Below are 11,768 nucleotides of genomic sequence, written 5' to 3'. Positions count from 1 at the left end.
CAGTGTCAACAGCCACGCACAGGACTCAACCCACTCCGGGACCAGTTTGCCCATTTTTAAGTGTTTTCATGAGACGTTCGCTTTCGGTCGTCAACTGATACTGAGTCCAGAAGTGAATGAATGAGACCAAACGAGAAGAGTTTGTGGTCAGCTTTTTTGGGGAAACTGTGTAGAGTTTTATGTTCAGAAGAGTCACAATAGAGAATGCGGAGGCCTTGGCTTTCTTGGCGGTTCGCTGGGGGTGGCGGTGGGGTGAGGTGGAGGTGTCGTCTCGTCAGAGCCCACCCGACAGCCTGTGGGCAGGTGTGATGGAGTCTGACCCGTCAGGCAGAGAAGTCACTGCGTCCCGCGACCAGAGCGGGGCTCCGACCGCAGACCTGCGGGCAGCGGAGCCCCGGGAGCGGCCCCCCCTGCCCCTCTCACCGCGCACCCAGCGGAGGGTGGGCGAGGCGCAAGCGCGAGGGTTTTGGAAGGAGCTGCCGGTGCTGGGGGCGCGTCTCGCCCGGTAGAAGGTGAAGGCTTCTGGGGCGCTGGCACCCTCCTCCCCCCGAACCAGCTCCCGAGGACCCGTGACCCCCACAAACGGCCCATGGCAGACTCCGCCCCAGGGACCAGGTTCTGCCGCGGCCGTCGGTCCGCAGGCGCCTGGCCGGCAGCGAGAGGCCGCGTCCACGCGGGTCGTGCGCCTGAGTCGCCTCCCGGATAGACGCGCGGAGGGACCCTTTCCGGCCGGCAAGGGCAGCGGCGCTGCGACGGGGAGTGCCGGACCCCCGGCCGGGGGCGCGGGGGTCTGGCGGAGGCGGGAGGGGAGCTGCAGGCGGGGCGGCCGGAGCTGGAGGGGGGGCGGGCGGGAGGGGGCCGTGCCGCGCGGCGCGGGGCGGGGCGGCTCCGGGCTCCGCGCTCAGTCCGCCCTCGCGCCCGCGCCGCGCGCCCTCCCGCTCCCGCCCGCTTGTGCCGCCGCCGCCGCGGCCGCCGGCTAAGCAACTTCTCGAGCTCCCGCGACCGGCCGGACCCCGGCGCCGCCCCCGGCCCAGCGCCCAGCCGGCCGAGGCCATGGACGCGCTGGCCTGGCTGCTGCCCCCGCTCCTGCTTCTCTGCGCGCAGCAGCACCGCGGCACCAGGTGAGCGAGCGCCGGGTCCGCGCTGCGCGGGGGCCGCCCTCGGTGGGGAGTCCCGCGCCGGCCAAGCCCCGGCTGCCGGGCTGGAGCCCCGTGCGAACCCCTGCTCTTCAGGCCCCCGTGTCTGCCCGCACCCACAGGCTCCCACCGTGTCGGTCCCCCATCCCCCCCATTACTCCCCCACCCCGTCTCGCCCGCGGGCCCTCCTCTCCAAACTCGCCGCGGAGATGCCCTTGGGCGCGGGCAGCGGCGATGTTCTAGGTTCTGGCAGCCCCGCTGCCCCGGTGCTGTCCGCCGTCCCGGTGCTGAACCCGCGCCGCAGGGCCGGTCGAGGGCGTCGGAGCCGCCCGCAGTTCCCCCGGTGCCCGGGCTCGCCTGCTGAGCTCGGGTTCCTCGCCCCAGCCGGCACTTGGCCGATCCCTGGCTGGTTGGTGCCCTTCCAGGCGCGGTCTGAGCTCTCAGCAGGGCCCCAGCTGCAGGCAGGAAGAAAGGAGGGGTCCGGGGAACACAGGAGGGGAGGTTGCTCCTCTTGCTCTAAGAGCAGAGCCTCGGGCGCCAGCTTCCGTTGCCTTTAGCGGTCTGGGGTGGACACGAAGGCGCGTCCTCATGGCAGGTGTGGTTGTGGACCTCCCTTCTGGGACCACTTCTAATGCCATCCGACGCCAGGGTATGCGAGTCGGGGAGCCAGGTGCCCCTGGCAGGGGACAGACTCCGGATTTCTTTTTAACTGTCAGGAGAGGGGATGAGGTGCCCTGTCTTCCCCAGAGAAGGCAGCAGCTAAGAAGAAAGGTCCCTGTGCTGAGGCCCCTCCCTCTGGCTCCCAGGGGCCAGCATGGCCCCAGCTCGCTTTTCGTGTCTCTGCAGACCGGACTTGATGTGGGCCCCGGATTGCCCAGCATTCTGAGCACTGAGTCTGGCTACCTGCCATAGGAGTTGTGAGGGGCCTTTTTGAAAATCATCTTGGTGCCAGGGCTGCAGAAAAAAACATAGCAAAAAAATCTCTCCCTGCCCCTTCCCCCCAGCATTCCAGACTTTGTGGTCAACCAACTGATGTCGAAGACTTTAAAAGCCAGACATCGTTGAACACTGGCCTGTGTTTTGGCTGTAGTCACTCGGACAATATGTAACACGGCTCTGTGTGTGTGTGGTCAGAGCTTACTTGTTGGTGGGTGGAGGGCAGAGCCAGGAAAGCCTGGCTTTGGTTGTAGACGTGGCTGTCATGTCAAAGTCACAGGCAGTGCCGATGTGGCCCCTGTCCCGGGGCCTTGTTCTTTATCAAGCCCAATGGGCTGTTCTCCTCTCTCCTTTTCCTGCTTCACGGTCCCAGAAAGGGCAAAGCGTTGAGGTGTGGCTGTGGAGGGATGTGCTGGGGGCCGGGGGTCAGCTGCTGGCTCAGGCCCACAGCTGTGTAGCCGCAGTTCCGAAATCCAAGTTGCTCTGAACCCCAAGTCTTAGTCCAAGTTTGACACCAACACTCAGTTGGCAGCAAAGCCTGCCTTGCTTGTTTTGTCTGTATTCACGCTACTCATGGGGCATATTTATACATTTCCTGCTGGAAAATTCTCCAGACACACCCCTCCCCAAGTGCATTATATTGCCTTTCTAAAATCTGCAGTGTTTTGAACTCCTACCCCATCTGGTTCCTGGGTTGTTGGGCGAGGGGTGAGCCTGTCTGCCGGTGTAGTAAGGCTGAGGCCCTGGGTGGGACGAGAGCCTCTGGGCTTTGGGGGCCTTCGGGGCCTCCTTTCCCATCTGCTCTGCGTCCCTCCACTCAGAAACCAGGGGAACAGCGCCTTCCCTTCCCTCGTCCCCCCCCCGGGGCAGTGTGAGGGGACATCGGGGCTAATGGAAGGGCCTCTTTGTTGCCGCCCCTCAGCCCAGATCCCAGGGCTTCTGGTGGGATAAGAAGGGAGTGAGCCGTGCAGCATTTGTGGGTCGGGTCAAGGCCACGCTTCCCTGAGTCTGAAGATCCGCTCACACAGCGGCCACAAAGCTCGCCGGCTGCCTACCCGAGTGGGTGGCCTTCCCGGGCTGCTGGCACCTCCGTCTCCCTGGAGAAGCTGTGCCTGCGGCTCTTGCCTCGCCCTCACCTCCCGTGAGTGCGATCGTCGTGGTGTTCGCCTTGGTAACTGAGGTGCCAGCGCTGCGGCGGCTGCTCTAAAAGCAGAGCTGTCAGGGATCTGTGGGCTTCGTGTGCGCAGGGTCCGGGGGGTGGGAGGATCCTGGGGGTGGTGCCTGCTGCCTCGCTCAGCTACACCCACCTTCCCTTTCCATCCCCAGGGGCACAGGCAAGTGACAGGGGTGGGGCTTCTCTCAGGGGGGCCAGGAGAGGGCGGGGGGGCCTGACGGCACCCAGGAGCAACCCCGGGAGGGCGGAAGCTGCCTGTGATTTCACGGCACCTGCTTTGTCCCACGAGCTTGAGCCTGGCGTGTCTCTGAGCTTCTGTTCCTCTAATGAAACCCCAACCCTATAGGCCACCGCCGGCTGCCAGGGCCATCAGAGGAGTCACATGCTCCCTCCCGGGACGCGGGTCAGAGTCCCCACATTCTGACCCCATGCAGAGCCCCCCATGGACCAGGTACCCCGCCTGCCCCACTGACTCTACCTGAACCAGTGGAGGAGGGTAGGGCCCTCCAGGACCCAGAGCACCATGTAGCCCCGCCTCCAGGGCACTCCGGCCCCCGCATCCCTTCACAGCTGCAGAAACGGCCACCTTGTCCCAGGTGAGACGTGGCACCGCGGGAGCCTGTTCCCTTCTCACCCCTGGAGACGGCAGAGCTGAGAACCCACCAGTGTCCTGACACTTTCAGGCGAGCTTCACGGTGGGCGCTGCCCTTGACCTTGCCTCTGTGCCTCTGAGCGGGTGTGAGGCCCTGGCCCAGGACAGGTGTGCTCACCTGTGCCACCAGCCCAAGGCCGGGAAGGGTGGTGTCTCCTGACGGCCTGGCTCCAAGCGGGCCAGCCGCTGGGCCGGTCCAAAAATAAAGCCTCATTCCAATCCCTTTGCGTCCGACCTTCAGGGTGAACTCCATTTGCATTTTTAATTGTGCTTTACTTGGGGCCAGGGCTTCATTTAATTCCTTCTTTTACTTTGTTACCAAAGCACCTGCCCTGTCCACACGCTGCACCCAGCCTTCACCTGGAGGGACCCCGTGGGCCTGCGGGGAGAGTGGGCTTCGCAGGTCTCACTAGCTGAGGACCTCCTGGGTCACGTTCAACCTTCCTCATGGGCCAGTATGTGGAGCAGACGAGGGGCCCAGGTGCCCTTGCTGGTGCTTCCCAAGCCCCGGCGGCCCCGAGGGCTTCTTGCACCCGCCTGAGAAGACAGCGTCCCGGGGCCAGTCCAGCTGGATGCCGAGCCCCACCAACTCAGCGGCAGAACTTGCTCCCGGCCCCTCCCTCCACTGACTCTCCCTCGGTCTGGACCAGGCCCCTTTCTGTCTCCATGGCCTGTGCAGCCCATCATCCCCCCAACCTCCACTATGGTCCCCAGTTTATCCCCCCTCTTCCCTCAGGACACTTCCCATGCCCCTCCCTCACAGGCATCCAGGTTTAATCTAATTAATCGAGCAGCTCCTTGTTCGGAGTGCCGGTTTCCCCCTGACCCTGGATGAGCCCCACGGTGCCCCCCTCCACACTCTCTGCCCCATGCCTGCCACTGCCCTGCAGGCCCCTCCCAGACCCCACCGCGTGGAGCCCTCGCCCGCCTCCTGCCTCTTGCCTTGCCCCAGACTCACTTTCTCTCTCTTTGGGCTGTGATGTCACTTTCTCGGGGAGGCTGTCCCTTTCTCCCCAGCCAGAGGGCTCCTGACCTCCCCTTCCTGTGACCCTCTTCATGCTCAAAGCCCCTTGCTTTGCCACCCCTTGCAGACGCTGACCTCTGCATGGGCCTGGGCCGCGACTGTCCTTGCCCGGCTCAGTCACATCTCTGGAACAGGGCGGCACCAAGGGTCACACTAGCCAGATGGACGGGTGGATGAATAAATGCGTGATCAGGACAGCTTCCTTCAGGGGCCCGGGGCAGGGCCAGGAGAGGGATGGGGGTTCAGTGGAGGTGGGGGGAATCAGCGTGGGGACATAGGGGGGTCAGAGTTAGCGCCGGAGAAAGAGGTGGGGACAGATGGCAGAGGGTCTGGAGGGTCAAGCAGGCGTCTAAGAGGGGAGAGGCTGGAGGGCAGGAGTCAGGGAGCATAGCAGCTGGAAGCAGGCAGGGGGCTGGGGCCACGGGCGGAGGGGGCCGTGGTCTGCGGTGGCCCAAGTGGGGGCTGGTGGGGGGGGCGGGACACAGAGGCTGCGCCGACAGGCTCAGCGGTAGCCGGTCCCACGTCCGGAGGGGAGGGGAGGGGCGGCCAGCAGCAGCACCGCGGGAGCCCAGAGGGGTCAGCGGTCTCGTCACGGTCCCAGCTTCTCTGCATCCAGACCCTGGCGCATCATCTCCCCTGCGGGCTCTGGACGGGCTCGGGCCCCAGGTGACCTGGAGGCCTTCTCTGCCCACTGGGGACAGGAGTGATTCAGAGAAAAACAAGAGGGTTCCTCCTGAATGTCCCTCCTCGTTCCCTGCTGTCAGGTTTAGGAGAAATGCCCCCCCACCCCCGCCGCTGTGGGTTGCAGGAGCAAGGCTGTGTGAGGTTCCCGGGGCTGCTGTAACAAGCGACCACAAGCTGGGGGACTTAAAACAGGGGGAATTTATTCTCTCGTAATTCTGGAGGCCAGAAGTCTGAAGCCAAGGTGTCGGCAGGGTCCATGCCTCTCTCCAGCCTCTGATGCTGCCGGAGTCCCTGGTGTCCCTTGGCTTGTGGCCGCATCACTCCAATCCCTGCCTCTGTGGTCACGTGGCTTCTCCCTGTGTGTCCACTTCCTTTTCTTCTAAGGACACCAGTCATGGATTTAGGGCCCACCCTAGTCTAGCATGACTTCATCTTAACTAATTACATCTGCAAAGCCCCTGCTTCCCAATAAGGTTCCATTCTGGGGTTCTGGGTGGACATGAATTTGGGGGCTCTGTTTCCCAGAGGGTGGGCAGAAGGAGGGGGGAGGCAGAGCCACTGGGGGGCTTCTGGCAGTCGGCGTGTGCGGGCCACGAGACGCCTGTGTCTTTGGGTCCCCATGCGGCCCCACCAGGGACAAACACGACCAGCACAGGCTGTCAGTGAGGTTAATCTGAAACCAGGGGGCATGGCCCCCAGCTGCTCCGGGGTCAGGCTAAGCCCCGGAGGCACGTGGCAATTTGGGGAGCTCTGGAGACTGCCTGGGAAGGGACAGAGAGCAGGAGGCCGGCCTGCAGCCTCCCCACGGGCCCTCGGCCTGGACTGGGTCCCGGGTTTGGGACCTCACCCTCTCTCTCCCTCTCCCCAGCCTTCAGCCTCCTGGTCACACGTTTTTTCTCCCAAGTCACCTCCTACAGGACACATTGCCCTCAGAAGCTGAAAGGGAGGCCATGTGCTCTTGTTGGGGGACCCCAGGGGTGGGGATGCTGGGTGGTTATGGAGGGAGCCGGGGGCCTCTGCCTGACCTGGGTGGCCTCCCTCAGGGCCGAGTGGGTGGGGTGTAAGCTGAGCATAGAGGCCAGTGGAAGAGGTCCAGGAGTCCTGGGCTCTGCACCTCCCGGGGGCTCCCTGTGTCCGGCGTGAGTTCCTGGGACTGGTCAGGTCCAGCCCGCAGGGCCTCCTCCCTATCCACCCCTGGCCTAGGTGCCCAGGACAGGCTCTGTCCCTGGCACCCTGCCTGTGACCAGTGGGCCTTGCGTTTCCAGGGCAATGAATGACATTGGCGACTATGTCGGCTCCAACCTGGAAATATCCTGGCTCCCCAACCTGGACGGTTTGATAGAGGGCTACGCCCGCAACTTCCGGCCTGGCATCGGAGGTGAGAGTGGCCCTCGGGCTCGGGCAGACCCTGGGTCCAGTGTGGGTGTGAGCCCTGCTTGGCTCTGGGCCGGTGCAGAGGCCGGCTCCCCTGAGGGGCGTGCCCGAGCTCCTGCGCCAGCCCTCAGGGAAACGGCTAGGAAGGTGGATCTGCTCCGGCCTCAGGCTGGTCTGCACCAAGACGGCCTCCCCTGCAAAGCCCCTGGCTGTTCCCTGTCCCGCCTTCTGGGGCATTCGCTGGCCCGGCTGAGCGGCCGGGGGTGCTGGAGCCTGGCCTCAGCCCCACCTGCCTCGGGCCTGGCTCTTTCCTCGCAGGCCCCCCCGTGAACGTGGCACTCGCCATCGAGGTGGCCAGCATCGACCACATCTCGGAGGCGAACATGGTAGGTCCCACCGGCCTCCGCCCCGCCCCCGGCCGCGTGCCCCCAGGAGCGGAGGGGCTGACGGCCGGGCCTCCGCGTCCCCCCGCAGGAGTACACCATGACGGTGTTTCTGCATCAGAGCTGGCGCGACAGCAGGCTGTCCTACAACCACACCAACGAGACTCTGGGCCTGGACAGCCGCTTCGTGGACAAGCTGTGGCTCCCAGACACCTTCATCGTGAACGCCAAGTCGGCCTGGTTCCACGACGTGACGGTGGAGAACAAGCTCATCCGGCTGCAGCCCGACGGGGTGATTCTCTACAGCATCCGGTGAGCCCAGCCGGCTGCCTGCCCGCCCACCCCCCACGGAGCGCACTGCTGAGAGCTGGGGGGATGGGGGGTGGGGGTGGCGGTATTTATATCCCCCGGCAACCAGCAGCTGTGCAGGAAGCAGAGGTTGCTGGCCGGAAGCCAGCAGAGGCCGCTATTTGGCTAACGCGTGCCCTTGTCTTTTTAAATTGAGGTGAAGTTCACATAACATCAAATCAAGCATTTAAAAGTGAACAATTCCGTGATACTTAGCACACTCCCTGTGTTGTGCAAACATCACCTCTGCCCACGTGCAATACATTTCGCCCGAAAGGAGACCCCGTGCCCATTAGCAGTCACTCCCCACCTCCCCTCTCCAGCTCTGCAAACTGCCAATCTGCTTTCTATCTTCATGGATTTGCCTATTCAGCACATTTCACACAAAATTAATCATATGCTACGTGACCTTTTGAGTCTGCTTTTTTTCACTTAGTATAGTGTTTTTGAGATTCATCTGTGTTGTGACACTTATCAGAATTTCCTGCCTTTTTATGGCTGGGTGACGTTCCATTGCATGGATACACCAGTTTTGTGTATCTGCTCCTCCGTCGATGGACAGCTGTGCTGGTTCCGCATTTGACTGTTGTGAGCTGTGCTGCTGTGAACACACGTGTACGTGTATTTGTTTGAATGTGTGTTTTCTGACACATGCCTTTTAAAAGTGGACTTAATTGCCAACATTTTAAAGATCAGGAGATTTACATAAGAATCTAAATAATCTTGGAAAACCAGCCTTTTCCCAGGCTGCAGGGTCAGTGGGGACGCCTAGAGGCCGTCCCCAGGGGCAGACCAGGGGGCTCAGGCTGGACCTGCCTTCTTGGCCCCCGGCTTAGCCAGCCAGCTGTTCTGAAGGACGAGGAAAGTGAATGAAATCCGGTTCTTGATCCCTGAGGAAAGACTCACAGATATCTGTAAAGTGGCCGCAGTTTCCAGTTTCCACCCAAATGCCAGCAGCTTGCCGGCAAGACCAAAGGCAGCCTGCCACCGCCCTGTGAGGAGGCCATACTGGCTGGGTGCAGGAGCGTCTCTGCCATGTTGGGCCAGAGAGACGCCGGCTGCCGGGGGCTGGCCTCATCCTGGGGACCCACCAGTGTGTTGTCTGGGCAGAATCACCTCCACGGTGGCCTGCGACATGGACCTGGCCAAGTACCCCATGGACGAGCAGGAGTGCATGCTGCACCTGGAGAGCTGTGAGTGCGGGCTGGCGCGGGGGCAGGGAGGCATGGGGGGGGCCAGAAACAGAAGGAAGAGAAGGAGGAGAAGGGGCCGGAAGGCCCGAGCAGCCTGGCCCTCCTGCTGCGGGTCAGCACCCTGCCCAGGACAGCTGGCCCTGGAGCCCAGACAAGACATGTGCCTGTGTCACTGGGCCAGCATGGCGGCCCCTGCGGGTCACCCTGGCAAGGGTGACCTGCCCTTTGGCCAGCGCATCTGGCCTTGCCCACCTTTCCGAGGTGCCAGGCGTGGTCCCAGGCCGCCTTGCTTCCTGCCTCTGTGTATCGGGCTCCCAGCACAGGCAGGGCAGTCCTGCGGGGGCTGCCAGGGGCTGGGGAGGGGGCGCCAGGCTCTGCGGCCCATGTGGGCTCTCCTGCAGATGGCTACTCGTCCGAGGACATCGTCTACTACTGGTCCGAAAACCAGGGGCAGATCCACGGGCTGGACAGGCTGCAGCTGGCCCAGTTCACCATCACCAGCTACCGCTTCACCACGGAGCTGATGAACTTCAAATCGGGTAACGCGGCCTCTCGTGGCCTCTTCCTTGTGAGCCCCGCTGGTGGTTTTCTAGTGCTTTCCGCAGAGCCACTAGCCGGCCCTGAGGGCCCCCGGAGGCTGCAACTGGAAAACCGCTGGTCGGCGCAGGCTGTGCCTGGCCGAGCCACTCGGGATGAGCCCTAGTGCGGGCCCGGATCAGGTTTACTCCGCCTTACTCCTCACTTCTTCATTGCTTCCCGGGGTTTGAGGGGTGCCGGGGGGCTGCAGGGCCAAGCCTGTGTCGTCTCCTGGCCCCTCCCGCCCCTGCTGCCCGGTCATCGGAGCCAGCGAGCCCAGGCTGGCTCTTTCCTCGAGCTTGGCGGTGCACAAGCAGGGCAGGAGAGGGGTGCTCTGCGCTCTGGGAGGGGCCCACTGGGCCAGCAGCAAGGCCGGCATCTTTCTCCTCTCCCTCCTCTGGTGGCCCTGCCGCAGGGCCGGCCCCTCTCCTGACCCATCAGGCTGTGGGGGGAGGTGGGGACAAGGGTCTTCCTCTCTTTGGAGGCTGGCAGTGGCCCCAGTTCCCGCTCAGCGCCCCTCTCCCCAAGCACTGCCCTGGGTGGTGGGCCTGGTGCTAACGGGGGTCTCCGGCAGCCGGCCAGTTCCCCCGGCTCAGCCTGCACGTCCACCTCCGGAGGAACCGGGGCGTCTACATCATCCAGTCCTACATGCCCTCCATCCTCCTGGTCGCCATGTCCTGGGTCTCCTTCTGGATTAGCCAGGCAGCAGTGCCCGCCAGGGTGTCTCTAGGTACGGGGCCCTGGCCTCTCCCCCGAGGGAGCTGGTGGAAGGAGGGAGCCTGGGAGCAGGGCCCTAATCCCGTTTGTCCTGAGCACAGGCCTTGCCTTGCAGTCCCTCAGGCCCACTGTCCTGGGGCAGTGGCCAGCCAGGCCGGGCCTGGTGAGAGGAGCCTGACCTGCACCCAGGTTGGGGTGGGGTTCCAGTGATGGCACCACCTGTTTCCACCAGGCATCACCACAGTGCTGACCATGACCACACTGATGGTCAGTGCCCGCTCCTCCCTCCCGCGGGCATCGGCCATCAAGGCGCTGGACGTGTACTTCTGGATCTGCTACGTCTTTGTGTTTGCCGCCCTGGTGGAGTACGCCTTCGCCCACTTCAACGCTGACTACCGGAAGAAGCAAAAGGCCAAGGTCAAGGTCAAGGAGCAGAGGGCCGAGGTGAGGCTGGGAGTGGGTGGGGTGGGGGTGGGGGGCTCTCATGTTCAGGACGAAGGACAGCGCCCCCACCCAGCACCAGGAAGGGTCAGCATTGCCGGCGGGGCAGGGGGCACTTTTTCCTGTGCTCAACCTGGGACCCTCTGCCGCCTGCTCTGAGGATAGAGCCGCTGGCCTGGGCTGGGGTCCTGCCCCTCGCTCTCCAGCCACTCAGCCCACCCCTCCCCCTCCCCATGCAGATGGACGTGAAGAATGCCATCGTGCTCTTCTCCCTTTCGGCCGCGGGCGTCACCCAGGAGCTGGCCGTGTCCCGCCGGCAGTGCCGCGTGCCCGGGAACCTCATGGGTTCCTACAGGTTGGTGGAGGTGGAGACAGAGGAGACGAAGAAGCAGGGGGCCCAGGGGGGCCTCCGTGCGCTTTTCAAGCCCATCGACGCGGACACCATTGACATCTACGCCCGTGCCGTGTTCCCGGCGGCCTTCGCCGCTGTCAACGTCATCTACTGGGCCGCGTACACCATGTGAGGCCGGCTTCGCAGGTCCCATGCCCGGGACCTCCTGGGGGAAGGACCCCCAGGGGCTCTGCGTGTTTCACAGCGGGGTGGACCACGGGCCACATAAAAGGAGAGGAAGGCCTCAGCCTCGCTCAGCACCCCCAGGCTCTGTCCCCACCCTCACCCGGACCCCTGGTCTGCAGAAGACGGCCCAGCATCTCCTCTCCTGCAGCCCAGCCTCCTGACCCGGGAGCCAGGCAGGCACCGGGCCCCGGGGAGCTTTGCGTCTGACTCGAAAAAGGATCCTGATTCTGGGACTTCGCTCTGTGGGTTTGGACCAGGGAGGGGGAGGAGGCCGGGCGTGGGAGGTGCTCATCTTCTCGGTGAGAAAGTGGGAAGGCCTTTGGTCCCAGCATGAAATAAAACGGAGCCTTTGGCCGCTGCTTAAATTCACTGTGACCTCCTCTGCTGGAGCCTGGAAGGCTCTCCTCCCGCTAGCTCGACGGGCTCAGGACAGAGGGACCTGGGGAGCGAGACTGGAGGACAGAGGGGCTGGGGGGAGGCGCGGGGGCTGGAAGAGTCACTCGCCCCCAGTCCCTTGGGTGCACGGCCGGAGGTGCCATCACAGTGCCTTCTG

At 63.9% G+C, this 11,768-nt stretch overlaps 1 protein-coding gene across 1 annotated transcript; it reads left to right on the top strand.

Annotated features, from left to right (window-relative positions):
* The first annotated feature begins 1,053 nt into the window (after positions 1–1,053).
* GABRD (gamma-aminobutyric acid type A receptor subunit delta) lies at positions 1,054–11,162 on the top strand. Its single transcript, XM_061187179.1, has 9 exons — positions 1,054–1,121; positions 6,872–6,984; positions 7,299–7,366; positions 7,455–7,675; positions 8,822–8,904; positions 9,306–9,443; positions 10,055–10,210; positions 10,430–10,641; positions 10,878–11,162. Exons 1-9 carry the CDS (start codon positions 1,054–1,056, stop codon positions 11,160–11,162), a joined length of 1,344 nt encoding a protein of 447 aa, XP_061043162.1.
* The last annotated feature ends 606 nt before the right edge of the window (positions 11,163–11,768 follow it).

The sequence above is a fragment of the Eubalaena glacialis genome, chromosome 3, assembly GCF_028564815.1.
Source record: "Eubalaena glacialis isolate mEubGla1 chromosome 3, mEubGla1.1.hap2.+ XY, whole genome shotgun sequence".
NCBI classification, from domain to species: domain Eukaryota; kingdom Metazoa; phylum Chordata; class Mammalia; order Artiodactyla; family Balaenidae; genus Eubalaena; species Eubalaena glacialis.
Note: the sequence above shows the minus strand (reverse complement) of the source record. Positions and strands in the feature narration are given on the sequence as shown.